General features: G+C 41.3%; 2 protein-coding genes and 1 long non-coding RNA gene across 6 annotated transcripts; 1 reads left to right on the top strand and 2 right to left on the bottom strand.

The window, feature by feature from the left end:
• Positions 1 to 177: 177 nt before the first annotated feature.
• On the bottom strand, positions 178 to 4,444 carry LOC112936462 (uncharacterized). 2 transcript variants are annotated; one of them, XR_010734999.1, is made up of 6 exons: positions 4,314 to 4,444; positions 2,772 to 2,884; positions 2,598 to 2,681; positions 2,399 to 2,509; positions 506 to 590; positions 178 to 403 (listed from the first exon to the last, which is right to left on the bottom strand). It is a non-coding gene; the product is annotated as an uncharacterized lncRNA (long non-coding RNA). The 2 variants fall into 2 exon arrangements; XR_010735000.1 differs by lacking the exons at positions 178 to 403; positions 506 to 590 and having other exon boundaries at positions 2,393 to 2,523.
• Positions 4,445 to 13,167: 8,723 nt separating this feature from the next.
• LOC107276297 (uncharacterized) lies at positions 13,168 to 17,694 on the bottom strand. Of its 3 annotated transcripts, none has more exons than XM_026020183.2 (7): positions 17,200 to 17,694; positions 16,962 to 17,120; positions 14,983 to 15,141; positions 13,938 to 14,664; positions 13,744 to 13,856; positions 13,634 to 13,668; positions 13,168 to 13,513 (listed from the first exon to the last, which is right to left on the bottom strand). In XM_026020183.2, the coding sequence occupies exons 1-7, from the start codon at positions 17,439 to 17,441 to the stop codon at positions 13,473 to 13,475; spliced, it is 1,476 nt and encodes a 491-aa protein (XP_025875968.1). In that variant the 5' UTR covers positions 17,442 to 17,694; the 3' UTR covers positions 13,168 to 13,472. The 3 variants fall into 3 exon arrangements, with proteins under 3 accessions (XP_025875968.1, XP_015611325.1, XP_025875969.1); XM_015755839.3 differs by having other exon boundaries at positions 13,168 to 13,495; XM_026020184.2 differs by having other exon boundaries at positions 13,461 to 13,495; positions 13,744 to 13,806; positions 17,200 to 17,578.
• Positions 17,695 to 19,428: 1,734 nt separating this feature from the next.
• Positions 19,429 to 26,386, top strand: LOC9270313 (serine/threonine-protein kinase CTR1). The gene is made up of 17 exons (XM_015756118.3): positions 19,429 to 19,934; positions 20,153 to 20,451; positions 20,548 to 20,689; positions 20,957 to 21,060; positions 21,336 to 21,544; positions 21,782 to 21,880; positions 22,139 to 22,357; positions 22,541 to 22,581; positions 22,714 to 22,782; positions 22,989 to 23,089; positions 23,189 to 23,273; positions 23,391 to 23,489; positions 24,220 to 24,288; positions 24,394 to 24,525; positions 24,716 to 24,810; positions 24,892 to 25,179; positions 25,967 to 26,386. The coding sequence occupies exons 1-16, from the start codon at positions 19,539 to 19,541 to the stop codon at positions 24,986 to 24,988; spliced, it is 2,256 nt and encodes a 751-aa protein (XP_015611604.1). The 5' UTR covers positions 19,429 to 19,538; the 3' UTR covers positions 24,989 to 25,179; positions 25,967 to 26,386.
• Positions 26,387 to 27,547: the final 1,161 nt, after the last annotated feature.

The raw sequence follows: 27,547 nt of genomic DNA, 5'->3' as shown, positions 1-27,547 counted from the left end.
GCGACTATGGTTTTTGTGCATTGTGCCATCACCTAATTAGGGCTAGCTCTGCCGTCCCATCTGTATTATAAACCTGCGTCCGCCATTAACCTAATTAAGGCTAACTCTGCCGCCCCATCTGTATTCTAAACCTGCGTCCGCCACTGCTCGGTGTAAGTTTGTCCCAAAGACATGATATAAATAATTTTCTAGTATATAATACTACTAAGGGTACACGGCGTCAATGTTAGCAAATTAAATGCTTGATTGAAAATAAAAAGGCCTAATGCCTGTTGTTTCATTGATGAGCAAGCATCAGAGAAAAGCTGATCAATCCCTTTATGCAAGACCTACGTAGCTTCATTGAGTGACGTCAACATCACTTCTGGTATGAATCATAGCATGATGCGCCCCATTACGAGTCCTGTTAACAGAGTTCTCCATTATATTCTGAACAAAGTTAAGGTAAAAGCCTCTGAAAATTTAGTAACTAATGTGTATCATAGTAGTCAATAACGGTGGGTACTTTCATTTAGCGAGGCTAACTTGGTGCGCTCAATCATGCCAAAATCAATAGAAGATGAGGCTTGCTGAAAGCTTGAGAGCGCCTTCTGAATCAAGAAGAAACAATACAGTCAATTCCCTGATTTTCGCAGCACTAACGTTAATATCAGAATTCAGAAGTTATGTGGTATTGTCTAGTTGTTGGGCACATTCAGGTTGTCTTGTTTGTTCTAACAAGATCAATAGTATGGCCATGGCACCTACATAACCGTTCAAGAAGCTACAAACTGCTTAAAAGATAACCTGCAGTCAATAATTTCATCAATTCAGACAACTATCTTTAACTGCAGAACTGACCCAATGGCATGATGTTTGTCCTTCTAATACTACTAATTTTACTTGACTCAACAAAGTTAGGTTGCATGACTAACAGACTAAGAAGCCAATTGCATGGTTTAATAGGATTTGTAACTGAAATATGTTCAGACGTATTTAAATAAATACATCACTAATCCCATTTTCCAACTCTGGCATGAAGTTGAGATTTTTCATGTAATCGATCTCTAAGTGAGTCATATAAGAATAGTCTTGCACTCTTCACTCTTGTTGCATATTTTAATGTCCCCTTCTTGGCCATCAGATTTTCTAGAAAAAAAAAATCAAAACATTTCCACGCACAAGAGAAATCGTAATGGGACGGAGGCAGTTGATGTTTTGTTAACCTGGAGCTTTGTGTTTCAAATCATTTTACTTAGGTTACCTGGTGACCGCTAAGTTCAGATTACCCCTGTGATTACCTCTTGGGTGAGACAGAGAAATCACTGTTGTGTTTACCACTATCAACTACAATGGATTAACCACCTAGGCCCATAGAAAATAAATATCATTTCAATTGTGCGATGATTGAAGATACTGTGTGTAGAATTATGTTTCACAAAAAAATATCTAAAGAAAGAAGTTTTTGTCTAAAAAACAGATTAATTGAACAAAGGATAGGTTTGAAAGTTCAGAATTCAGATTGTACTTCTTAAGCCAATAGCCCAACTTCATTTGTTCTGAACCTTTAATTTTTACTTCTAAAAGTTCAAAAGCACACTGAAAACATTTGATACATGCAACAAGAGTACGTTAGTGAACCAAGATCAGGCCCGGCTCTGGGGCATGGCAACGAGGGCGACGGCCTAGGGCCCGTCCTAGCTAGGGGCCCATGCCTAAAATTGTATGATAGCCAAAGTATTATTTTAAGATTAGTGAATAATTACATACTATCTACCACTCCTGGTTATCTACTAGTATCTACATAATACTGATTAGTAAATTAATAAAGATTCTATATTCAACAATCAAAATCAAAATTGTATGTATAGATAGATTCTTGTTGATAATATATATTTCCTTTATAATTTTAGGTGCTGATAAGTTGTAATTTTACTCAAGAAGCATTTTTATGGTGCTAAGTAAATGGGAAAAATAAACAAGATCAGTTTAAGTGTTGATATTTTTCTATTTCTAAAAACATATATATGAAATATTATCAATGTTCATTTCTCTCTATGATTAGATTTGAAAACACACTTTGAAAATGAAGGGGCTGTTCATATCGTAGCCAAAATAAATCTTACCAAATTTTGGCAATACCAAAATTTTTACAATTTAGTGATATTGCCTAGTTTTAGCAGGATTTCTTATGTATTTACTAAAGTTTGGTAAAAAAACTAAATGGATGCACATCTTTAACAACTTTATCAAAAATTGATATGGTTTAAAATGACATTAATCTGAACAACCCAAAAAATATGAATATACATATAACACGTCTCTCTATAGGGGAGAGAGCGTTAAGGATCATGTTGTCAAGTTTGCCCTAGGGCCCTCAAAATTGTAGAGCCGGCCCTGACCAAGATATTGTGTTTACCTCCACTGTCCACTGCTCTGGATGCCCTGTATCCGATCGTTCTCTACCTAGCGCAACAGGAGCATTCAACTCGTTTTGGCAGACAAACAGCAGCAACTGCACAGGCGTGCGCTGGTGCGCAAGGGCTGTCAAGACGTGAATAGATTTGCAAAGCCTGAATAACAAATTAAAATCCCAAATTGAAACAACAATTACTTACCACCAGCCATTGTCACTACCATCTCTCCCGTGTTGGTCGCTGTCCATGGCAACTCCATCCTCTGTACTGTATCCTTGTAATCCGCTGCCATTCATGGAGGAAGGGATGAGCGGTGGGGTGGAGCACCCGTTGTTTCTATGTCGTGAGGTAGGACAGGGGCACAGGGTGCTTCACCGCACGTTGGAGCCTAGGAGAGACGGGGGATGGAGTGACGGGAAACACCGAACGAGGAGACCATCTTCATGAGCAACCACAGGGGCTTGTCTAGCGTTGCGGAGGTAATGTCCCTGAATTTTGCTGCACATGGGTCAAAACTTTTACAAAGCACATTTGAAAATATAAAGTGAAACAATGTCAGTTTCTATGGGACTTATGGATGAACAGAAACAAAAATAATCAGTTGATCCAACATTTTAGTGCATCCATAGTTAGAAAACTTGTACTATATAGCCCTGATGTTCTATAGACAACACATATCTCAGTTTTGATAACGAAAGGTTTCAATCTCCGCTTCAAAACAAGAGAGTAAACCGAGACAGCTCACGGATATTCTAATAAACCAAACTCTAGGGATAGCCCACCTCAGCATTGAAAACTGGAATGTACACTCGTATAAAGACTAGGGAAACTCAAAACAACAAAAAAAAGAACCATCAACCCAGCGAACTTACTCCTCTTGAGAGCAACAATCACACCTTCTCTGTGATAAACCAGTGCCGCAACTTTTAAAGCACCAATGAGAAATCACCAGTTTTGTAATTCTATGGAAAACTGAAATGCGAGATAAAGATAACTAATAACCAAATTGTCACCAGTTCTGCGCTGCAGAAATTATGAATATCTGCCCTAATGGTGAGATGTAGCAATATTGATTGTCAACAAGCTTGTATAGCAATTTATCTTTGTGCGAAAAAAAGTTAGGATAGAACTGACATTTGAATTACCCAGGTACCACCCAATTGCTCATCATGGATGCTGTATGGCCTACCAAAGAAACATCCATTTTTCAATCTGAACCACATATTCTGCACAACATTCAAGTAGACATTTCTGGTATGTTGCGATTTTTAATAGACTCATTCGGTACAATGCAAATTTTGTCTAAATCTTAATGTGTATTTTATGGGACTTCAAATTTAAGTTAAGTGAGATTTATATTGTCAATAACCATGATTCCAGGTATCATTATTACAGTTTCCTACATCAACAGAGTGCAACAAATCATTCATGAGTATATTCTATATAATGACTGTTGTTACATATGGAGAAGGAATTAGATGGAAAATCATAGGCATGTAGAGGATTAAAAGAAAATACTGGTGTTGATAGTTAACAATGGATTTAAGTGAAAAATGACATTAAATGGTATATATGATACATATATTCATATATTTATCAACTGACAAATATAACAAGCTATATGTTATACAATTGGGCACATACATGGACTGATCCATATAAGTTAACCACATAGGGCATAGCCGTGCCCTGTTTTTGACAGTCTCAGGTATAAATTCAGAACTATACTAAGACATATACTATTTATTAATCCTGACAGTTTACAAAAGACAAAGGCATGCATATTAGTGTTGCTAATCTCTCTGTATTTTATAGCTTCACAGAGATGTACCCATAATGGAGATGAGGAGAAAAAAAAACCTCAAAATATCATTAGATAGGAGGAATAGAAAGGAGGATGGGGAAAATGGATTTTACCGTGAACCGAGGAGGTGGCGCTCGATGTTGTTGTCCAAGTGGCCTGAGATGTGGTGGTGGCAATTGGGAACTGCGTGGGCTCGGTGCACGGCTGCATGCAGACACGGGCCGGCTGTTGAGTGGTCGACGGCCGGTCTTCGGGCTAGACGCGGCGATGCTTCCTGTCGTCGGGCCGGGGAGGATTCAGCGATCGATGGCGAAGCGCGCGAGTGGGATCTGAATGGGCGACGGGGAGAGCGCGAAGGGGACGGGGGTCACCGATTGACGAGGTGATGGGGAAGGCGCGACGTAGAGCGATGGTTGGCGGTATGGATCCCAAAGGGTTGACCTCATGCCTCATATCTTCCCCTTCCAATCGATCCCTTCTCGACGCCTCCCGGTAACGGGGCCAGCGAGCCTACGGCGGAGCAAGAGAAGAAAGACGACGAATATCAATCCCGTCCGCGCTCTTGGCCGCCAACAGTGGCGCGGTGGAGACTCATCCGACGCCGCAGATGAAGGCGCGGCGCGCGGTCGAGCGCCTCCGCCGGCGAAATGGGCGAAGAGGTGCAGCCAAGCTCGTCGTCGATGGCGTCCGTGCAGAGCCCGCAGACCCACCTCGATCCTCTCGTACGGCGCCCGCATGCCAGCGATATATGGGGCCTTGCAATCCTCCGTGAATCCGCAGCAGTCACAACTCCCCTCCCAGGTCACCCAAGTCGGCACCGCCGCTGGCGCTCGCCTCGCCCCCCACGTCGGTGGCGGCATACGAGCAGGAGCAGACGTACGTAGACGACGGCTTCTCCAAAACCAACGGCTAGAGTAATTTATTCACAGGTATTTTGAAGTCTTAGGAGAAATCACTCATCTTTACATGCCAAAGGTGACCAAATTTGGAATTATTTTATTGACAGGTACATGATGTTTGATTAGCTGAAAACAGTATTTATGTATTCTCTGTGATATCAAAATTAAGTACCAATACAAGTATAGACACTCTTCTTGTGTAGTTAATTACATTTGGTTCTGATAAGGACAGTTGTCTAAACTAATCCTAACGCTAGCTAGGATTCTCTGGACTCCTTTGGCCTTTTCTAACTTAGGCATATGCATCTTATAAGAGACTTGATATGGAAGGTGCATATTGAATCTAAGTTAGCACAGAAGAAGTATTTAAAATATAGGATTCTGCTTATTTGTCGCAATCAGCAGTAAATGGAACTACAATGTGTAGAACATGATTCAAAGGGGTCATCGTGATATTGGGGTCTGGATCCCCTAGAGTTGGGTACAAATGTATCGAGTGGAGTTGGCTAAATCTATGCCATCCGTTATTTCTATACGGTTGAGATCATGCCTCGTCAATTTCACTTAATAAATTATCCTTAAATTAATGGTTAAGTGTTCGGAGAATTTTATTTTTAAGGTTTTCCTTTGTAATAGTGATTTGATTAAGTTCTAAACAAATTAACACAACAACTTTTTGTTTTTAAGCAACACATACAGTCGATCAATCCTATGCGGCATTGTATGCCAATATAGTGCTTTCCCATACATGCAAAAGTGAACGATACCAATGTATGATTTTTATACAATAGATGAAGCATGAAATTTATGTATTAATTCTATAATTCTACAGAAATTATCTGGTGACAATGTTGATGCAAGTCTATTTATTGAATGTTTAGTTACTGATTTTTATGTAGTAAAAATTAAGGCGGCTTAATCCCAACCCTTGAAGTATACGGAATGTCATGGATCATGACAACTCCACCTGGTAGAGTTGTAGTCTAACTCTAGGGGATCTGGACCCGTGATATTGTGTTCATCGCTTTTCAGAGTGGATGTACATTTGCAGAAATCCTGCATCATTCTTTAGGCTTTAATTTTACTTTGTTGTCGGCGAAGAACAATCTTAACATAAATGAATCTTTATTTATATAAAAATGGCATTGTGTCCTCAATCTTTTTACTTCATGTCTGTATTTTTAATGCATGATTGCTTTTCCCCAGTTTGATCAATAAGCTTGATATGCATTTTGTAATTACCTTATTCTAATGCACTGTGATGTTATTACAGAATCTGTAGACAATAACATGAAAGATTCACATGAACTTGATGGCACAATAATAGTTGTTAACCGCGCAACTCCAAAGGTAACTTTGCTCCAAAATACAATTGCTTCCGTGATAAATATGTGCAAGGCTTTTGTTGATGCTCAAAATGGATAGATGATAACACGAAGACGTCTGATGCTGGTGGCGATGCACTTCCTAAAAATTCTGTATTTTTCTGTCTTGCTTTTCATGTTTTGTTGTGACATCTCTTGGAGGTGCCCAGAATCTGTATCAAACTCTTTTTCCTCCTCTTAATGAATAGGCAGAGCTCCTGCCGTTTTCCCCTAAAAAAACAATTGCCACTGACGGCTGCATCCAATAGTATATTATCTTTGAATGGTCTCTGTATTAGGCATATATTCTATTGTTTGGAGTATTTGTTACCACCTGAAATCCATCGGAACCAGGATGAACATGTCAGATATCCTCTGAGCAGGACACCTCAGGATGGTTATGGTGCTACATTTCAGCTGCTATCAGATATGTACCTTTGGGTGCACTAACTCTGTCTTACCATCCACGGTCAGCTTATAGAAGTAAGTCTTCTACTATGAAACTCACAATTTGCCTTTATCCACTGAGTAAATGTTTTCTATATCTATGGATCCTCCAAAGAGGCAAACAGGGAGGACCCAAGGCATTACTTATGAGGGTGCAGTAGATCATCGGGTAGTTCGCATGAGACATAAAATTCTATGACGTGAGGTAAGGTTGTGTCTGTCTTTCTCTGTTTGCTTCCCTCTCCTCCAAAGCCAAAGTCCACTAAAGCATGTTGTATAGTGATTTTGACCTTTGATATTTATACTCTTAAACCAATTTGCTCTTGTTTAGTCTTTAAAATTCATGGATCATTTGCACAAAGAACTATATATACTGATATACCATGCTTCTTAAGCTCGTTAGTTAGATCGACGACACTAGAAGAATTTTATGTGTTGTTTATTGCATTTTGAGCAAGTTATATTAATATACCATGGGTCTTTGCATTATTATATTTGTTTTTTTTAACAGAAAACAGCACAGGTGTGCCTTTTCATTGAATAGAGCAGGAGAAAATACAACCCCTAAGGGTAAAGAAAGAGAACTATGAGCTATACACTATACAAAATGTGGGACTAGATCGCACAATCTTTTAGCTCCCGCTAGAGCCCAAAGACTAGCCTCATCCTTGATTCTTGATAGGAGGAAGCCTTTTGCCATCTCTTTGTGGTCGAAGATCTATCTGTTCCTCTCCTTCCAGATTTCCCAAACGACTAGCAGAATGAGGGATCGAAGGCCCTTTTTTGGGACGCCGGGTGTATTTGCTAAACTCCCCCACCAATGTTGGACTGACCGTGCTTCCTCCCACTCAGTGGGCTCCAATTGCTGATAACCCGTCCAAGAAGCAACTAGGCTCCAGATTCTCTTCGTGTATCTGCACCTGCCGACAAGGTGTATTCCTGTCTCAAGTTCAGAACGACAGAGAGGGCAATGTCCATTATTTTGCCAGCCTCTTGTCGCAAGGCGGTCAGATGTCCAAACTCTATTTTGGATGATAAGGCAAGAATGGAATTTGCATTTCCCCGGTGCCCAGACTTTCCAAATCAGGGAGTTTAGATTTGAGTTTGGCGCCCCTAAGCACTGCGCATGATAGGCCGAGGAGGCTGTGTAGTGCCCATTAGCTGTGAATTTCCAAGCAATCTGGTCCGGCTCTTCACTGTTTAGGTGCACATTCCGAACCGCTTCCCACAAGCGAACCAGTTGCTCGACAAGGCTGATTGTGATAGGCGAGGCCGCATTGAAGGTCAGATCATTCACCTAGGCGTCACCCTCTTTTCCTTGGCGCAGGGACTTTCTTCTATTTTTGGAGATAGCATAGAAAAGTGGCATGAGGTCTTTTGGTCTCTGCCCATCTATCCATGCAGCGTCCCAGAAGCGTGCCGTATTCCCATCTCCGACTGTTACCTTTGTCGCGGCGGCAAAAAGGTCCTTGTCTAAACCGTCACAAGGCGTGTCCAGTCCCACCCACGGCTTGGTAGGATCCTTCCATTCATGCCAAAGCCATCGCAATCTCAAGGCCCTTGTGAACTTGTCCAGATTTAGGACTCCCAAGCCCCCCTGGCTGGTCGGCAAACACGTCTTTATCCAATTGACTTTACATTTTCCCCTGGTGATATCACCCGTGCCTGCCCAGAGGAATCGTCGTCGCTGCTTGTCTAGTTGCTCCAAAGACTCCTTTGTCACCTTCAAGGCAGTCAGGAGGTAAATTGGCTGCGCTGAGAGCACAGATTTGACGAGTGTGGTACTCCCGGCAGCTCCCATGTTCTTGCCCCTCCAGCTTGCAACCCTCCTTGATATCTTGTCGAAGACCGGTTGTAAGTCCGTTTTCCGCATCCTTCCCAGAACTAGGGGGAGGCGCAAGTATTTTAGGGGAAAATTTGCCCTCATTACTGGGATGCCCTGGAGGACCTCGGTCAGGTCTATGCTGTCACATCTGATGGCCACGACCTGTGATTTTTGAAGGTTGGTGACAAGTCCAGTGGCTGTGCCGAAACGATGTAGGATGTCCGCGAAAGCCGTGACATCGCCTCAGGTGGGATTAATGAAGATGACAGCATCATCTGCATACATCGAGATCCGCACTCGAGTCGTTCTTCCCCGAAGTTTTGAGATTGAGCCTAGCTCTATTGCCTTGGAGAGAATACGCTGTAGAGCCAAAATGAAGAGAAGCGGCGAGAGGGGGTCCCCTTGCCGAAGTCCTCTTCCATGCTTGATTCGTTGCCCCGGCGAGCCATTGAGGAGGACTTGGGAGGTGGAAGTGGATAGCAGAGCCCCTAGCCAATCCACCCACCTCGTCGGGAAGCCCCTTTGCTGCAGCAAGGCCAGGAGGTAATCCCAACACACCGAGTCGAAAGCCTTCGTTATGTCAAGCTTGAAAAGCAACATTGCCCGTCTCAAGCGATGATATCTTCTGGCCATGTTCCGCACGAAAAGGAAGTTGTCATGGATACTTCTCCCTTTTATGAAAGCACTTTGGTTGACCGAGATCAAGGCATGCATGTGGGGCCTAAGACGCAACGCAAGCAACTTTGAGAAGATCTTGGCAATGCTATGGATCAGGCTAATCGGTCTGTAGTTCGAAACACTCTCGGCCCCATCCTTTTTTGGGATTAGGACAATGTTCGCTGAGTTGATTAGGTTGAGGTGCGCACACCTAAGATTGAAGATGGAGTTGAACACCAGTGGGATGTCCTCCTTGATGATTTCCCAACAAACTTTAAAGAATGCCCCAGTGAAGCCATCTGGTTCTGGTGCTTTATCAGCTCTGTCGACGTTTGATGTCGCAATTCCGGTATTTGCAATAGGTTCTATCCGATATGCCAATATTATTTGTATATGGATGCTAGATTTCCTACTCAATATATTTTAGCCTGCACGTTACCATGGTTTCTCCCATCTATAGTTATCATCTACGGAATTATTTTCTCAAATTTATCGGTCTAATTATGGTACATCTGCCTATTCTGATGCAATCTAACCATTTCTTGCATGCCATTGTTATCGTTATTGATGCAATGGTTTCTCAAGGCACGCCACTCTAGCTAGCTTGAATTTTAGCGTTGTTTAATAGATAATCTTTGCTTCTGGCTACACAACATACTAATTTCCCCTTAAGTAATTTTTTTATTATGCAGATTTTGCTATCCTAATCATTTTCAGCACATGTTAGGCAAGGATACAGAGTGATCATCCTATGACCAGCAGCTGGTCCATGTCTTCAAATCAATTATAGTTTTTTCATATGAACACAAATAGTCAGTGCTGTTGCTTATATGATTTATGTGAAATTGGGTTATTTAGATCTTCTTGAATGGATCAAGCTAACTCTACATTATGTGCATGTGCTATTTGGAATTAAGAGAAATCATTGTAGAACAAATCTTATGTGATATGTCCTTAATTGCTTTGTCAATTATTCAGGTAACTCGGTTCATGCACTATCTAAATGTTTTCAATCCATAACTATCTGACAGCACTTCAGGTGTATTATCTTGTAGTAACAACCTCGTTATTCAACCTCACTAAGCATTGATTTTGTATTGAGGGTATAACTAGGACCGTTATGATTTATATGGTCGTTAACTGACATCTTTTCCACAGAAAGTGGAACTCTGAGTATACGAATGTTCGAGGCCAGGTTTTGTAGGTTCAAGCTTTGGAGAACTTCAACATGCTTACTAATGTAAGCTTCTTCAAGCAAAACTAATACTTTGTAATAGTTGGGTTTCTAAATAATCAATATTATATGAAAGATGCATTTACATTTCATTTTAGAAGGAAATATAAAAGATCTAGAAAGTCAACAATAGAATCTAATGTTACATAAATGCATTGACTAACCTACGAACGCATGAGTGCATGACCACATATTTCTTTGTCATGCACAGCGTACACAAGGGCTAATGAATTAAAAAAAAATGCAATTGTTTCATGTGGATTGTTCTGATGGTGCTGCTTTTTTTCGTATTCAGGATGGTGTCTTTTTGGAACGAGCTATCAACACATAGATTTTTGCTGATTTAACCATGATACTGTAGTTTAGTTTAGCGCAAAATAAGATATAACCGTGCTTTCATTTGTATGTAAGAATGTAAAGATGGAAAATATTTTTATGTTATGTGAACAAACCTTAGATCATATGAAATACTGGAAATAGCAAGGTGTGCTGTAACATGCTAAATCTGTGTAGCTCAACATACATATTGCATCACCGGCTCTGTTTCGTCGGCTTTGAGAAAACTCCTGGATACGACGACGCTCGTCGGCTGGACCTCTACTGCCTACTCTGACTCTGGCCACCACCTCGTCCTTGTCAAGACCATCCCGGTGACAGGCCGCCTCCATCTCGACTAACCTGGTATGTTTGGTTCTTGCTTCATGTATGAATTACTCGTTGTTTGTGGGTTGGTTTCCAATAAGAAATACTGATTATAGTATTATCATGACTTCGTACTTTAATCATGTTAGATTAGATGTTACTAGAATGCCAGTGGTAGCCGGTTTGTTACCAAGCAAAGATTTATTTTTCAGCTTTCTGCATGAGGGGGACATCAGTAACTTCGAACAGACACCCGGCCCCTGCCTGTTTAGTATGATTTTGATGTCCATTTTGTGTAAAGTTGTTCTCCTTTAGGGTGTGTTTAGTTCCTGAAAAAAGTTAAAAGTTTGGAGAAAGTTATAAGTTTAGAAAAAAACTTGGAAGTTTATATGTGTAAGAAAGTTTTTGATGTGATGTGATGTGATGGAAAGTTGAAAGTTTGGGGTAGTTGGGGGTGAACTAAACACGGCCTTACCTGAATTTGCTTGGAGATTTGCTTGATGTAGATAATGATGCCCAAGCTGTGTGACTGCAGATGCCCTGATCCTAGCTGCAATCTCTTTAGTTAATTATACCTAAATGACCTATGCTTTCAGGTTAGTGTCTGCAGTCAACTGAAATATTTGGCTAGCATATAACTCTTGTTTTGCTAATTATCAGTAAGAGCTTTGATAACTTTTCTTTTCTTTACTAATCTGTTTCATTTTACCTTCCATATTTGATTACTATGCGGTAGTAATTATTATTTTTTTTTATCATTGTCAATACAACTAGATAAATATAAGGGATTTTGGGTGGATGTGATAATGAAATATATATATTACTAATCAACTATTAAATGCAGGGGTACCAGACACCTCCAACACTGAAGTATAGCTATCCCATCAACATTAAAGTTCAAGTAGCAGGAGGTATTTCAACCAACATGATTTTCCACGTCACCAGACGGTCGCTGCAACTTGATGAAAGGATGGGCAGACTTCGCAGCCAAACAATGACATATATCTCGAATCAGTCTGCATCTTCCACTTCTATAAAACAACTTGCCTGCAAGCTAATGTCGATGTTCTCTAAACAACATAACAATACTCATGGTTATGTTAGATGCATCCTTTTGTTACCAGTAAACACGGTGATCACAATGGACATGGACCGCTTTCCACCCCTAGCACTATTACTATGCTAATTAGTTCTGCACCTTACGTGCTTATCATGTAGTTTGTGCTGTCCTACAAATGTCAAGCACCATCTATATATATATGTACTTATTACTATTAGACCAGTAAAATACCTGTATGAACACTTGTGTGCTAGCTGCTAGGTTGTGCTGATGCACCTGTTTATAAGTGTTTATATAATGCTCTATGCCCGCGTTCATAGCGTCACTACTGTTTCCTGCTTGATTGCTTCGCTGCACGTTCAGGCGGCGCGCAAAGGCGCGCCCCAAGATCTAGTATTGATAAGGTGGCGCATGAGCTTGCCGCGTATGGCTTTAATCTCCAGACCGTGTCTTCCTGGGCAGGCTGCCCGCCTGCCCACCTGGTCTGGAACGGCTGGTACCTAGTGATTCTACTGGTTTGGTAATATAAATCTCTCGGTTTCTCTAAAAAAAAACTATATTAATATATTCATATTTCCAAAAGAAAAATGCCCTATAATATACGGAGGTGGTATCAGCTTGAACTATTCCTAATATCCACAAAGTACGAAGGACCAACTTTTCAGAAGGATCATAACAAGGTCTTTGCATGCTGGGATTTTCAGCTTTCGATCCAGTACCCGACTTATCAACAGCCAAAAGAGCATACTACACAGGGAAGCTTGGGCCTACAGCAATCATCCAACTCTCTTGTTATACCAAGTGAGACCTCCATCGTCAACTGCCTAATGGCTGCATCATTTGTCAACATGAACATGTTAACTCTTCTATATAAACCATGACATATCTGGCCAGATCAATTGCCAGTCTGAACATGTAAGCCATAGTCGTCACTGTCAAGTGTGAAAATCAATTATCATTCTAAACATGTTGAGTCTGACATAAGCCACAAGAGATCTATCAATCCTACATCCAAAAAATGTAACAAGGTTCATTGCTAAAAGCACTTCATCTCACTATGGCCAAAAAAAGTATCATGAGCAATTTAGTTTCTTTTTCCATCAATCACTTCCTCAGTTCTTAGTAGTCGATTTGTCATCACAACCTATGCAGCCAGGTTGACGTTGCCTGAAATATCACATCGACCTGAGATTACTCAATTGTAGCAAGAACATAAACTAACATGTTAGTGTTATTTATAATAATCTAGAAGCAATATAATGCAGCTTGTTCAAAAGAGAACAAAAATATTTAAATTAGTCTCACCGGAACCCTTGAAGGCATCCCAAGATGATTTAAACCTACAAAAATTACATATAACTTGTTGATAAACAAGTTCAGATGAATACTGGTACACACACAAAAACAGAACTTACTTGCCCTGCATTAGACAGGCTGAAGAAACACGCTGCAGAAATTGTGGGAGAAAATCTTGGTAACTGTTGGATGCAAAGAGCTCAGCGTCAACAATATCAGTAATATTCTCCTCCTACAGATGTCGAAACACAACAGTGTCAACTGTCAAATAGAGAGAGAGAGAGAGAGAGGGAGGGAGAGAGAGAGAGCATACGTGTTTGTGTTCATCCAAATGTTCAATCAGATTACGGATAAAACTTAGCAGGTCACCGTAATTGGGCCAGTACTTTGGGTTTTTTGGATCAATATCCTCCGGCTTAACCTTGTGCCAAAAAACCTTGTAATAGATGGACTCCTGCCCATCTGTCTTACTCATGGGGCCAATTGTCCAATCACCAAATTCAGTAAAATCTAGAAGTACAGTGGAGAAAGGTTTCACCCAAGTCAATTTGAATGTTTTGATAGCCACAAAGAGGTCTTTGATAAGATGCAGTCGAGCGACTGGAGGCATATAGAACACATGTGAGCCAAGATAATCCCAGAACCATTCCCAATCACTAGCACTGACCAATGTTCTAGATGTAAGGGTCACATCGTCCTTCAATTGTTTGAAGAATAAGGGAGAGCCCTTCTTCAAAAAGAACGGAGCCAATAAATCCACCAGCTTCTCAAGATCTGCAACTTTTGAGTCATCAGGTAAAGGCCCATGGTGAACCTTTTTTAGAGATACCATATCATCAGATATTTCCCAATCAGTTAGCTCAAATTCTCCGTTCCAGCTAACTCCCATCTTATGGTTTGCAATGAGGTGCAAGATGCAACATTGGAATAATGAGCTTCCAAGTTTTGCTGGTACCAGCACATTATCCTTTGAAAAGAGCCTCACTTTTTCAACAAGTGCATCCTGATTTTTCACCAGGAATTCTTTCAGAGTGGTAATCCTGCAAGTGAATTCAATATAAATACATTTATTTGAAAAATATATATTCCTTTTAATGGACACTAAATGATATTAATCAGTTACTACCTCTATCCCAAAATATAAGAAGTTTTAGGGTTGGACACAATTATTAAGAAAGTAGGTAGAATTAAATGGGAAGATGTTGTGATTGGTCGAGAAATGGAGGTAGGTGGGAAAAGTGAATGGATTGGTGGAGAGTTGTGATTGGTTGGGAAGAGAATGTTAGTGGAGAAGTTGTTATATTTTAGGACAAATTCTGAGTGCTAGAAGTTGTTATATTTTGCGACGGAGGGAGTACCTGTAATTTGGCATGCCGATAAATCTGAGTATCACTTTAGATTCAATCGTTGGCTTGTGCTTTATCACTTTCTCCTCGCGAGTTTCTTCTGAGACGTCATCTTGAAGGGAGATGTTCAGAAGGAACTGTGATGCAACACACGATAGTATGGGAGCTAGCCTGAAAGAGAGAGATCATGTGAGCAATAAGAAAAGACTAGTTGAAAAACCCAAATATAATCTCAGGCCCAAATATAATTGTACTGCAGCACATTAAACAGCCCACAAATATAGACAATCAATCATGAAAGACTAGTTAAAAACAAGCCCAACAAACAACCAAAACCCAAAAGAAGTCCATACAGAGCCCAAAAAACATCTCAACCATGTTGACAAGCCCAAACACTTTTCAGACCGCTGAGCCTAATAGACTGCAAATAAAAGCCCAACATCAGAGAGAGACAAGAAAGCTTCTCAGAAAAGCAAAACAATCCCGTGATCAAGACTACATCACGTGAACTCAACCAGAAATCTTCTCACAAGAACAAATTTAAAGCATAAATATCAATATATGATGCTTATGCAGTTATGTTCGGATATTATATGCTCAATGTTGATATAGATACCTCTTGAAATCTTATATGCCTATGTTTCCCAAAATCTACATAACCTAGAGAAATTTAGCTCACAATATAAAGACTATAGTTGCACTGACTAGTTCAGACACTTCCCATACAATAATCCAAGCTCTAATTTTTTTCCTACTAACTTTAATCTGTGACTGATACATAATCTCATAAGTGCAGAATATCCTAAGAAGCAGTAAACAATCAGAGAGAAGTAAAATTCACAACAGACACATCGAAGAAAGGGAGAGAAACAACAACACAGTCCCCGGACAGAATCATACACTCAAGTCAAATAAAAGATTTAAGAAAATGAAAAATTGCAGCTCCATTGCATCTGGAATTGAATCTTGTGCATACAATTCATTCCAATTTGTTTAGCACAAAATGCTACTCAGCATGTACCTCTGCAAGTATAACAGAGCTCAAAATCTTGTTAATTTTTCTAATTTTAGAGTAAAAATAATTTACTCATTCTTTAATGTTCTATCAGAATATAAGGCATCCCTGAAAATGCAGGAAATGAAAAGCAAAACATACTGATAGAATTTGAAGAAAGTAGAACAAGCAACAGCCAACAAGGCAATATCAGGTCACATTTCAATAGCACTATTTCATGATATAACTAACCTATTTAAATAACACAATTCAGATCTTAGATGACAGCACTTTATGATTAGAGAACACTGTTGAGATACCAGTGTATGATTAGATAACACCTGCACTAGTATATTCAGATACCAGAGTCATGCTTAGATGCCTATTTACAGTTATAAAATAAAAAAATACATAATGACTCTTTAATACCATGAACAAATAACACACATACAAATTCCATGAACCCATTCACCCCTTCAGCCATCATGGGTCACAAGAAAAAGTGTCCAAAAACTTCTAACCACACGTCATGGCCTCATAAAAATCTACTCCAGCACCACTAAAACAAAATCACCCATGCTACTCTACACATAATATTAATGGCAGCCCTCATACTAATATCAGATCCAAATAAAATCAGAGCTAAATATGAAGAAGCTACGCTAAATGTACATTATCAGCACACCAAAGCTAACTCTAAACCATCCATATCAGACCAGTATACACATCAACTATAGCTAAATCATCTGTTAAATCTGACATGCACAAGCCATATAAATAAATCCCGCGCAACCCAAATTAATCCCAATCATGAGAGCACCAAAAGCATCAAATACAAATGTTTTTTTTTAAAAAAAGAACAAAAACCTAAACGATTCGGCCTTGATGACTTGCTACCTCCAATAGAACAAGGTAAGCGTGATCCACAAATCGATTCAGCAAGGCAAACTCAAGAGGCCACACTATCACAGTGCATAGTAGATATAAATGTATTTACCTGTTCTGGTTGTTGCACATGTGGAAGGCGAGTATTTTGTCCATCTCTCTCAGGTGGTCGAAGTGCACCAACAACTCATGACAATCAGAGTTTTTCCTTTGCAGAAGGGCTCTAGCTTCTGTTGGGTAAAATGGGAGTTGATCGCCGGGGGCAGTGTAGCTATAGAAATAGAAATATTAAGTCAAATATACATCATATGGATAGATTCGCAAAGAAGGTAAATGAGAAAAGAACATACTTGACCAGAAACTGCATGAACCTCTCGGCCACCCTGGCATCCGAAGATTGGGTAAGCCTAACCAGGAAGGAGTGACGGATGTATTCCTCCGCGAAATCAGGGAACGTAGATGACGGGGAAGGCACAGGGGAGGGTACAGGTGTCGAAGCTCTCGACGGAGTTGCAGGGGGGGGTTCCACTTCCGACACTCTCGTGGTCGCTGCCGCTGCTATTCTTGCCACGCTTGTCCCAGCCGCCGCCATTCCTGCCGGACCGGGGCCCGGGCCCGCCGCCACGGCGCCCGCGGCCGCGGCCGCCGCGCCCGCGCCCGCGGCCGCGTCCCCCGCTGTCACTACTCGAGGCAGAGGACGGTGGGGTACTTTTATATGTGACCTTGGTCCAGTCGCCGCCGTCGTCGCCGTCGCCGTCCATATCCCACTCTCCTTCTCACCGCCGCCGCCTCCTCCTCCTCCTCCTAAACCTAAGGACCCTAAACCCTACTTTGCTGGAACCTGGAGCTCGGGAATGCAGCTCTCGGTGCCGAGTAGTAGTACTACTAGACACTCGCGATCGGCTGCTGGCCTGCTGCGGGATGCGGGATGCGGTGCGGTGCGGTGCGATTGCAGTGAACGTGTCTGAAACACTCCTTGGATTCACAAATTTTGACAGTTTGACTCTTTACAAAAATTTATTATAAGAATAAACCGTGTCAAAAATTTATTTCAAAAATGAACTGGCGCTGAGATCTAACATTTCAGCGCCACCAATTTTGGCGCTAAACTCAGTCCGAGGTGTCATAAGTTAGCCACATCATCAAAGGTCAGCGCCACTCTCATTGGCGTTGACCTCTGTATAGGTTGAAATGTTAACCTCCCTTTATGATAGCTCGGTGGTGACCTCTGTATAGGTTGAAATTTTAACCTCCCTTTATGATAGCTCGGTGGTTGAGGTGGTTTCCTTCAAAAGCAAAGGTCTCGGGTTCGAACCCATGCGTGTAACTTTTTTTTATTATATTTTTCCCTACCAACCGTTACCCTTATATGCCCAAAAAATTTGCTAGCTCAAGGCTTCGAACCCAAGACCTAGTGCTAAAAACCAATGAAGCTAACCACTACACTAGTAGTACATTTCAAGTAGGAATCACCAATAGAGCCTTTTAGGCTTTGAAAAGGTCGGCGCCAATGAGAGTGGCGCTGACCCTTGATGATGTGGCTAGCTTATGATACCTCGGATGGAGGTTAGCACCAAAAATAGTGGCGCTGAGATGTTGGATCTCAACGCCACTTCCGATGGCACTGAGTTCGTGGTTCATTTTTTAAATAAGTTTTTGACACGGTTTATTCTTGTAATAAGTTTTTGTAAAGGGTCAAATTGTTAAAAATTGTGCCTTGGATTACTCATTGTACTTATGTGATTGGATGTTTATATTAAAAAGGTGTCTCTCAACCTGGTACTTCAAAATTAAACAAACACCTCATTTATCGAAAATGTTACTACCTAGTTTATATGATTGGACACTCCTTGCTCTTTGTTTAAATTTATTGTACTAGAAAATATTCAATCAAATCGTGTATTAGGTAGCAAAATAGTTTAGGATCACTATAGAATACTTCAATTCTATCCAACTTTGCTATAGAGAAATGCTAGGAAGTAACTTCACTAGAAAACAATATATGTGTCAAATTCATATAAGGACCTGTTTAGTTCAGGGGTGAAAAGTTTTTACGTGTCACATCGGATATATGGGCACACATTTAAAGTATTAAACGTAGACTAATAACAAAACAAATTACAAATTCCACCTGTAAATTACGAGATGAATTTATTAAGCCTAATTAATCCGTTATTAGCAAATGATTACTCTAGTACCACATTATCAAATCATGGCGTAATTAGACTTAAAATATTCGTCTCGTAATTTACACGTAATTTATGTAATTATTTTTTATCTATATTTAATACTCTATATATGTGTCAAACATTCGATGTGACAGAGTGAATTTTTTTTTTAAAAAAAAACTATAAACAGGGCCTAAGATGGATTGCAACCTGGAAGAGAGTCAGCGAGTGATCGCACCCGTTCCTCCCTGCCTCCTGCAAGGCGACCGCACCGCAGCCGTACGTCTTTGTGGGAGGGATCCGACCGAGCGAGACACGATCCGATTCGATTCGATTCGAGACAAACAGCGACCGCGCGCGCCGGCTTTCACCTCTCCTCACTTTACGGGGCTCCGCACCACCGATGCGATCACGATCAGCCACACCACACCATCGGCCAGCCTCTCTCCCTCCCTACCCGACCCGACGCATTTCCCACCAAAATTACCTATCACCACCACGGCTAGGGTTTCGCCGCCGCCATGGACCTCCCCGCCGTCACCGGCCGCCGCACCACCTCCTACTCCCTCCTCTCCCAGTTCCCCGACGACGCCGCCGTGCTCCAGCGCCAGTCCAGCGGCAGCAGCTACGGCGCCGGCAGCTCCCTCTCCGCCTCCAGCGACTTCCCCTTCCACCTCCCTTCCGCCGCCGCCCCCGCCGCCGGGGCCCCCGGGGGCTCCCCCTGCAAGAGCTGGGCGCAGCAGGCCGAGGAGACGTACCAGCTCCAGCTCGCCCTCGCGCTCCGCCTCTGCGCCGACGCCGCCTCCGCCGCCGACCCCGCCTTCCTCGACCCCGGCCACTCTGCCACCGCCACCGCCGGGCCCTTCCCGCTCCCACCCCCGACGCCTTCTGCCGACTCCCTCTCGCATCGCTTCTGGGTGATCACCTCATCTCTTCACCACTCCCATCTATTTCTAGTATTTGTTTACACACCATCACACATAGCTTGATTTGGATTAGAGATCAGAATGCATGATTGCTCTATCCGACCCATCCTAGTAGCCTGCAGCAATTCTATCTCTTCTGCTGAGCTCCTAAACCCGCTATATCAATCTCATTTCTCAAGCTCTTCGATGCCCTCTTTTTAACATTTCAGGTCAATGGCTCGTTATCGTACAGCAATACCATACCAGATGGTTTTTACTTGATTCATGGCATGGACCCCTTTGTCTGGTCACTCTGCACTGATCTACTCGAGGAGAACCGCATACCTTCTATTGATTCACTCAAGTCTGTCCGCCCAGATGATTCTTCCATGCAAGCCATTCTCATCGATAGAAGAACCGATTTCGATTTAGGTATGCTGGAGAATTACGCTTCCAGCTTCTTGTCCAGTTCTGCCGACATGAAGGATGTGATAAACCAGCTAGCCAAGCTTGTGTCTTCCAGAATGGGGTGACTATTGTACAACTAATCTACTCATCAAAAGTGTCTTTGTATCGTCTTGTTTCTGTGGTTTCTAATACTATTTTTTTTGTTTCAATCATGAAGGGGTACAACCTCCAATGAAGAGAGTTTTCTTCCACGCTGGAAAGAGTGCAGTGATGCTATCAAGTCAAGTACAGGGTCTATCGTTCTCCATCTGGGAAAGTTACCTATCGGTTTCTGCAAACACCGCTCTTTGCTATTTAAAGTACGTTTGGCTTCTCTCTCTTTTTTTCCCTGTGTGTGTGTATGTTAAGTTACTTTCCTCTTTGCCCATTTGTTGAAATTTGCACAAATGAAAAACAGAACTGCAGCCAAAATTTAGCAGCTAATGATTAATCACATTTCTCCTCTGTCAGAATTCATGTAGAATCGTCAATACATAGCTTGGCAAGGATGAATAGTCATAATTGTTTTACGTGTTCCCTACTTTGAGAGTTTTGAGTCATATCTTATTGAAGCCTGTATATTGCAGATGTTAGCAGATAAAGTCAATGTTCCATGCAGAGTAGTCAAGGGCTGTAAATACTGCAAAAGTGATGATGCCACCTCCTGCCTCGTACGCTTTGGGCTTGAAAGGTACATGCCTTGTGAGTTGTGAAGATATGTGAATGATTATCCTTTTAATACCTTGTCTATTACCTAGTTTTGAGACACCAGCATTTCTCTACCCAGGTGATCTTACTGTCACATGGTAACCAAAGTGTTCTTGTAAATATAACCCATGAACTTATGCTTTGCTGCCACATGGAATATTTGCCATATCAACCTGTAATTTTTGTAATGCTGATTGGTTGCTAGGATATTGACTTGGTGTATGTTGTAAATCTTTCTTTATATTTTCATTTTGGCAGGGAGTATTTGGTTGATCTAATTGGGGATCCAGGCCAATTATCTGATCCTGATTCGTTTGTCAATGGACCCTACTCACTATCAGTGCCCTCACCTCTCCGGCCTCCAAAATTTAGGTCATTGGAGATCACATCAAATTTCAGCTCGGTTGCCAAGCAGTATTTCTCAGATTGTCACTCTCTCAATCTCTTATTTAACGAAGCTTCCACAGGTTTTTAACTTCATTACTTTTATCACTTCTTTTTTCTGAGTTTATCTCTTCACTGTTTAAGTGTCAATAGTGCTTCATCACCCCCGCAAAAAAAAAAATAGTGCTTCATCACATATATAATTTTCCATGAAGTAGTTGGTAATTCGTTATAGGCCGAAAAGAGGATTGTCATCTAGGATAGTTAGGTCTATGCAGTCTATCAGGTGTGACACAGACCCCACATCTCTTATGTTTCAGGTGCTAATAGTAATGCGGCAGTTGCTATGGACCAACCGTATTCTACTAGAAAGCATGACACAAGGGATGACATTATGAGCAGCTGGGTGCCAGTAAAAGGTAATATAGCTCATGACAATCTACTAGGATTCGTGAACAAACTGTTTCCTTTTGTTGACTATTATTAAATATATCTTCTTTTCTGAACCAGCTTATATCCATATAATGGCACAACAAAGTATGTACTCCAAAATTATCACTTTGCTGCCTAGGCTAGAAAGTCCAAAGATATAAACAGTTGCATGACCACTATACTTCGATATGTGTGTGTGTGTGTGTGTGTGTGTGTGTTTGTCTTGAGTCATTTTTTTTATGTAGGTCAAGCAGCTGTAAGCTCAGATGCTATTCTGCCAGAGGCTCCCCGAGAAGTTTTACCGCTTATTACTTCCTCCAACTTGAAAGCTGAGAAAAAGAAAGAGTTTAAATTAATAGAGGGGAATCAGTACTTACGAAGTACAGTCAGTGATCTCTCACTTGCTGTGGATGATCTGATCATTCCATGGAACGAATTGATTTTGAAGGAGAAGATTGGAGCAGGTACATGCAAATAAAAATTGAAATTTCAGGAATTTCTATCCCATTGCCAAATAAAAGAGCATTTTCTATAGCAATCTTAGCATTTTAGTCATACTTGTGTTATGGTTGACTTAACATAATTGCATGTATCTTGACTACTAAATGTACAACTTTGTGATGTTCATAGACTTACTTTCCTTACAGGTTCATTTGGAACAGTTCATCGTGCTGACTGGAATGGATCGGTATGCCTTTTGCATGTTTTATTTATTGATAATCCTCACTGAACTCTTAATGGTTCAGTGTTTTTAACTGAATGAGCCCTTTGTGCTGAATGTTTTGGACTCAATATTGGAATGAACTTTGTATTACCATAGGATGTTGCTGTGAAGATACTTATGGAGCAGGATTTTCATCCAGATCGCTTCAGGGAGTTTATGAGAGAGGTTTGTTTAACTTTTTCTTTGATGCGGTAAAGGCCTTTGAGCTTGCTATTTCCAGTATTATGTTTCTTCATTCCTGAAAAATAGTATTATGCTTCTTGAATGAATGGCTACTAGCCACAATGTGTTGTGCCCTGGCCGTGTTTATGCATTTATAGAGCATCCCCATCCTTAGTACTCACCTTATGAGTTTCTTCTCATTGTTATAGGTTGCAATAATGAAAAGCCTGAGACATCCAAATATTGTTCTTTTCATGGGTGCTGTTACTGAGCCTCCCAACCTATCAATAGTTACAGAATACTTGTCAAGGTATGGTTGTGATGTGCCTTCAAGCTATTCCGTTAATTATCTCAATCATTTGATAGCAAGTTTAATGTGTCCAGCAAGTGATGCCATTTTTCATTGCAGAGGTAGTTTGTACAAATTATTGCACAGGAGTGGTGCGAAGGAAGTTCTTGATGAAAGACGTCGCTTGAACATGGCATTTGATGTGGTATTGTATTATCTCATATTCTCTTTTTTGTGACTTTTGTCTACCTGCTTTCACATGAACTTTTAACTCCCAAAACAAGAATTCATACTATTTAAGTAATCTCTGGTTGCTTGACAGGCAAAGGGAATGAACTATCTACATAAACGTAGCCCTCCTATTGTTCATCGTGATTTGAAGTCTCCAAATCTTCTAGTTGACAAGAAGTATACCGTGAAAGTATGTTTCATAACTTATACACCTGATTGCAGCTAGACAGGGTATGATAGTATGTTTTATGAGTGCATGAGTAGATGATTATAAATCACGTTGATCTTGCTGAAATTGTGGTGTCAGTTTTTGTGATGGATATTTGTGTGAACTTTTGGGTTTTTGCTGTACTACTGTACTGTACACAATTTTTAATGCGTTTTAAATCTTGTCTTTTTATTATTATTATTATGTTTTCCTTGTTACCTTCTGAGCAGAAGGATTGAGTTCTTCTAGTGAGTATTTGATAGGCAGCTAACTGATAACGGACAGCACTTCTATTATTGAGGTGGGGGGTATTTGGAGCTTGTAGTCATTTAATGCAGGATGCTTCTGCAAACTCAATAATATGGATAAATATATATTTATAGGTCATGATTTTCTGTAAACATATTTAAGGAAGTACTTACAAGGACTGCTAAGTGTGCTAAAAAATGCTAACATAGCCGTTGACTTGACATAGTATGTGATGTTCAGGCATGTTTCTTTTTTTTCTCCTCCTCAGAGGTTGTATCTGAGATGATTGTGTTAGTGCAACTATTTTGTGGATCGCTAAGGTGATCGTTTTAAAGATTATTAATCATTATATGGATTTGTTTGTAGCAGATCTAATCCCCATTTCTTATTCTTATCCACACTACATGTTATTGAATAAATCCCAGTATTTTTCACTTACCTTTCACCCTTTTAACTTTTGTAGGTATGTGACTTTGGCCTTTCACGACTAAAAGCCAACACCTTTTTGTCCTCCAAGTCTTTGGCAGGAACTGTAAGTACCATTTCCATTCTTCAGAAGTTCACCCTTCAATCCCTTTTTCATTGAAAATATTATTCATCTTTGGCTTATCTTGTTCTTTTTCCATTTAAATATTAGCCCGAATGGATGGCACCTGAAGTGCTCCGAGATGAACCATCCAATGAGAAATCTGATGTCTACAGTTTTGGTGTAATCCTATGGGAACTTATGACAATGCAACAACCATGGTGTAATCTGAATCCTGCCCAGGTAATTATTCCCTTCTATCTAATTTTTTGTGTCCATGCTGATGAAGTGATGCAATTAGTCCTTGGTATCATTCAATGCATGCATAACATATTTTTCTTATCTAGAAGCAAGTATACTCCTGAAGTTATGCAGATCATTTTTTTTAAAAAAAAACTTTTACCATTTTACATGATGCTATGTTTTTCTGCAGGTAGTCGCTGCTGTAGGCTTTAAAGGCAGGAGACTTGATATCCCAAAAGATTTAAATCCTCAAGTGGCTGCATTAATTGAGTCGTGCTGGGCAAAGTATGCATTGACCCATCTATTTTTGTATATGAATCAATTCGCAATGACATGCGAGACTAACGGCAATTTTGTCTGTTACAGTGAGCCATGGCGGAGACCTTCATTTGCTAATATTATGGATAGTTTGAGATCTTTAATTAAGGTTCCACTGCCGCAGTTGATTCGTTCAGACTCATAGCCATTTGTATATTGAAGAGTCATATCATGATTTGCCTTGATAAGATCAACATGGAGAAGTTTTTCAATATCTGACTTGCTTATACTTGGATAATTCTGACCACATTATTTGGTGCTAAGAAAATGGAGTCTTGATTTACATTTTTCAAGCAAAACAAAACGTACCTGGCAACTCCTGTCCATGGTTTCAAGGTATGTTGCTACTTGCAGAGTTTACCTTCAATGTAAATATATAACCAAGACCTTGGATTGGTACCACATCAGCGAATTGAGCTTAAATAAGGTTTTGGTTTCAATTGAATGCAGACTTGCTGATTAGTGATAAATTGTATCGTTCGCAACCATTGAACTGGACAGTCTTTGTTATCTCGTCATATCCTTCAGTCTCAATTTTATCGTATTCCCCAATCTGTATAGACACATTGAAAACAAACGGATGAGTTAATATGTATCAAACGGTGTCTGCTGTCTAATTAGCTGATCCATCCAATATTCCAATTATAATGTGTTCTAACTCTTCAGTGCACATATAAAATTTGTTTTGTCCAAGCTGAGTGCTGTTGCTGTTAATATATCTGAGTGAGACTACAGTACCGTTGACTTTGGGTGTCATTATTTGAATTTACACGGCGTTGCTGTTTTCTGATTCTAAACTGATAGCATTAGTTATGTTAAGCATGGCAGTTACTAGCTTGTTATGGTCTGGAGCCGGGGACAGGTTACGGGGTAGTAACTGGCCAGAATGATATGGATTTAAATAAAAAATATATTAATTTTTACATATGTAAATTTAGAATTATTCTGTCCGGTTACCGGTTGCTGGCCAAACTAAGTTCTGTTCAGAATGGCTTGTTTGTGGTGACTGTCAGCTCATAATAGAACATAAGGATTTCTATGTATAGTTCAATGGAGTGTGTGCTTGCCTACTGGGTCACCTTTATTTAAGAGTTCGTAATTTTGACCTTGTTGCTAATTGCAGATCTGTTGATATTCCTTGTATGAACATCTGGTTGGCCAAGTTATCCATGAGATGCAGCACTTCACTTGTCTGCATCCTTTACTGATAGAGATCTCCGACTGGCTGCAACCTTTGATAAGAACGTCATCCTTCCCTGTGTTGGTAGCTGAATCACATATTGGAAATGCATGCTGGGAGGTTCATCAAACTTGAGGATCCTGACTGTAAATTCTAGTCTCTCCTAGATGTCTATGTATAATGTTGACTGCAGTTAGCTATGATGAAAGTAAAGAGGTTTTTTTTTGGCTTATGTACATGTAAGTCTGTTACACTATCCTAGAGCAGGTAGTACTGTACATATGCTGTACTAGTGCTCCTACATGTGTATTGCTTGTTGTAATGCACTGTGTTGTTTCATTTTTACTAACATGTTTAGTTTAATGCTCCGTTTGTACTACCTGTGGCTGTGAGGCGGTGCAATATTTGGCGGATAATCACAGGCGGAACTTGTGGGTTCGTCGGAGGCCAAATATTTGGACTGTCTCGTTGGGCGGATAATTGTGTTCCTTGTCGGCCGCCACTGTCCCTCCTCAATCCGGCGACTCCGCTTTCCAAATCCCCCGCCTCTCCAAATCCGATCCCGAATGATTCCCCAAGGTGAAGGTGAGTGCTACTCCTAGATAATAACCCCGGAGTCGTCGGCGATTGATCTAATAACAATTACTACTAAGATTGATTGATCATGGGAGGAGATGAGAGTGAGAGCGAGGAGTGGGAGGCGTTGGAGCTCTTGGGTCCTCCTCGACTACGTCGCCTTCATCTCCAACTCCAACCACCACGGCAACGCCACCACCGCCAGGTCCAAGACTAGGACCGGCCAGCCCATCGAGGTATCCTTCTGGACGGCGCCTCCGCCGCGCGTCTCCTACATGTGCGTCCACTGTCCTAGATTGGATCCCTACAAGTTCGCCACAGAGCCCACCATCATGGCCACGGAGGCCGACCTCGTCCTCATCCGCGTCACCATTGGCCCTCGCGGCAACTGCTTTAATACCAAATGCAGCGACTTGTTCATGTACTAGGCCACCACCCACACCTCGTCGTTGCGCTTGATCCCGCACCCTGCTGCTGTCTGCAGCTTCTTCGACCGCGAGGTTGGCCTCCTCCGCTGTGGCTCGGTCAGGCGTCGCCATGATCCCACAAGATTGGGCCTGCACGCCCATACCGGCCCTGACGACGGTACCTACATCGTCGCCGTGCTCTGTAACACCTTTCAATCAGGGAACCTGGAGTATGCCCTCTACCTTTACCGCGCCGGCGCAGATGCTTGGACCTGCCATCCACTCTCCCTTCATGGTTTGGTCGATCCAACATCATTTATCCATGTCAATACCAACACCATCACGGTTGGAGGGGAAGCTGGCACCATGGCCTGGGTCGACCTCAACCGTGGTATTCTCTTCTGCGACCTTCTTCCCTGCCCATACACCCCTCTGCTCCTCCGCTACTTCCCGCTACCGCCACCACTCAGACTCAGTGCACACACCAAGCTGACAGGATGTCCAAGGTTTAGCCACGACATTGCTCTTGTCCAAGGTCGAT

The sequence above is a fragment of the Oryza sativa genome, chromosome 9 (genome assembly GCF_034140825.1).
Source record: "Oryza sativa Japonica Group chromosome 9, ASM3414082v1".
In the NCBI taxonomy this organism is placed as follows: Eukaryota; Viridiplantae; Streptophyta; class Magnoliopsida; order Poales; family Poaceae; genus Oryza; species Oryza sativa.
Note: the sequence above shows the minus strand (reverse complement) of the source record. Positions and strands in the feature narration are given on the sequence as shown.

What these genes read in the sequence shown, in the direction of transcription:
- LOC107276297 (XM_026020183.2), bottom strand. Translation starts at nt 17,441, where the DNA reads ATGGCGGCGGCTGGGACAAGCGTGGCAAGAATAGCAGCGGCAGCGACC. An exon ending in TTCATGCAGTTTCTGGTCAA is followed by an intron (nt 17,121 to 17,199) that starts GTATGTTCTTTT and finishes CTATTTCTATAG; the next exon opens with CTACACTGCCCCCGGCGATC. An exon ending in GCCTGTCTAATGCAGGGCAA is followed by an intron (nt 13,669 to 13,743) that starts GTAAGTTCTGTT and finishes TAATTTTTGTAG; the next exon opens with GTTTAAATCATCTTGGGATG.
- LOC9270313 (XM_015756118.3), top strand. Translation starts at nt 19,539, where the DNA reads ATGGACCTCCCCGCCGTCACCGGCCGCCGCACCACCTCCTACTCCCTC. An exon ending in CAGCTGGGTGCCAGTAAAAG is followed by an intron (nt 21,881 to 22,138) that starts GTAATATAGCTC and finishes TTTTTTATGTAG; the next exon opens with GTCAAGCAGCTGTAAGCTCA. An exon ending in GTTACAGAATACTTGTCAAG is followed by an intron (nt 23,090 to 23,188) that starts GTATGGTTGTGA and finishes TTTTCATTGCAG; the next exon opens with AGGTAGTTTGTACAAATTAT.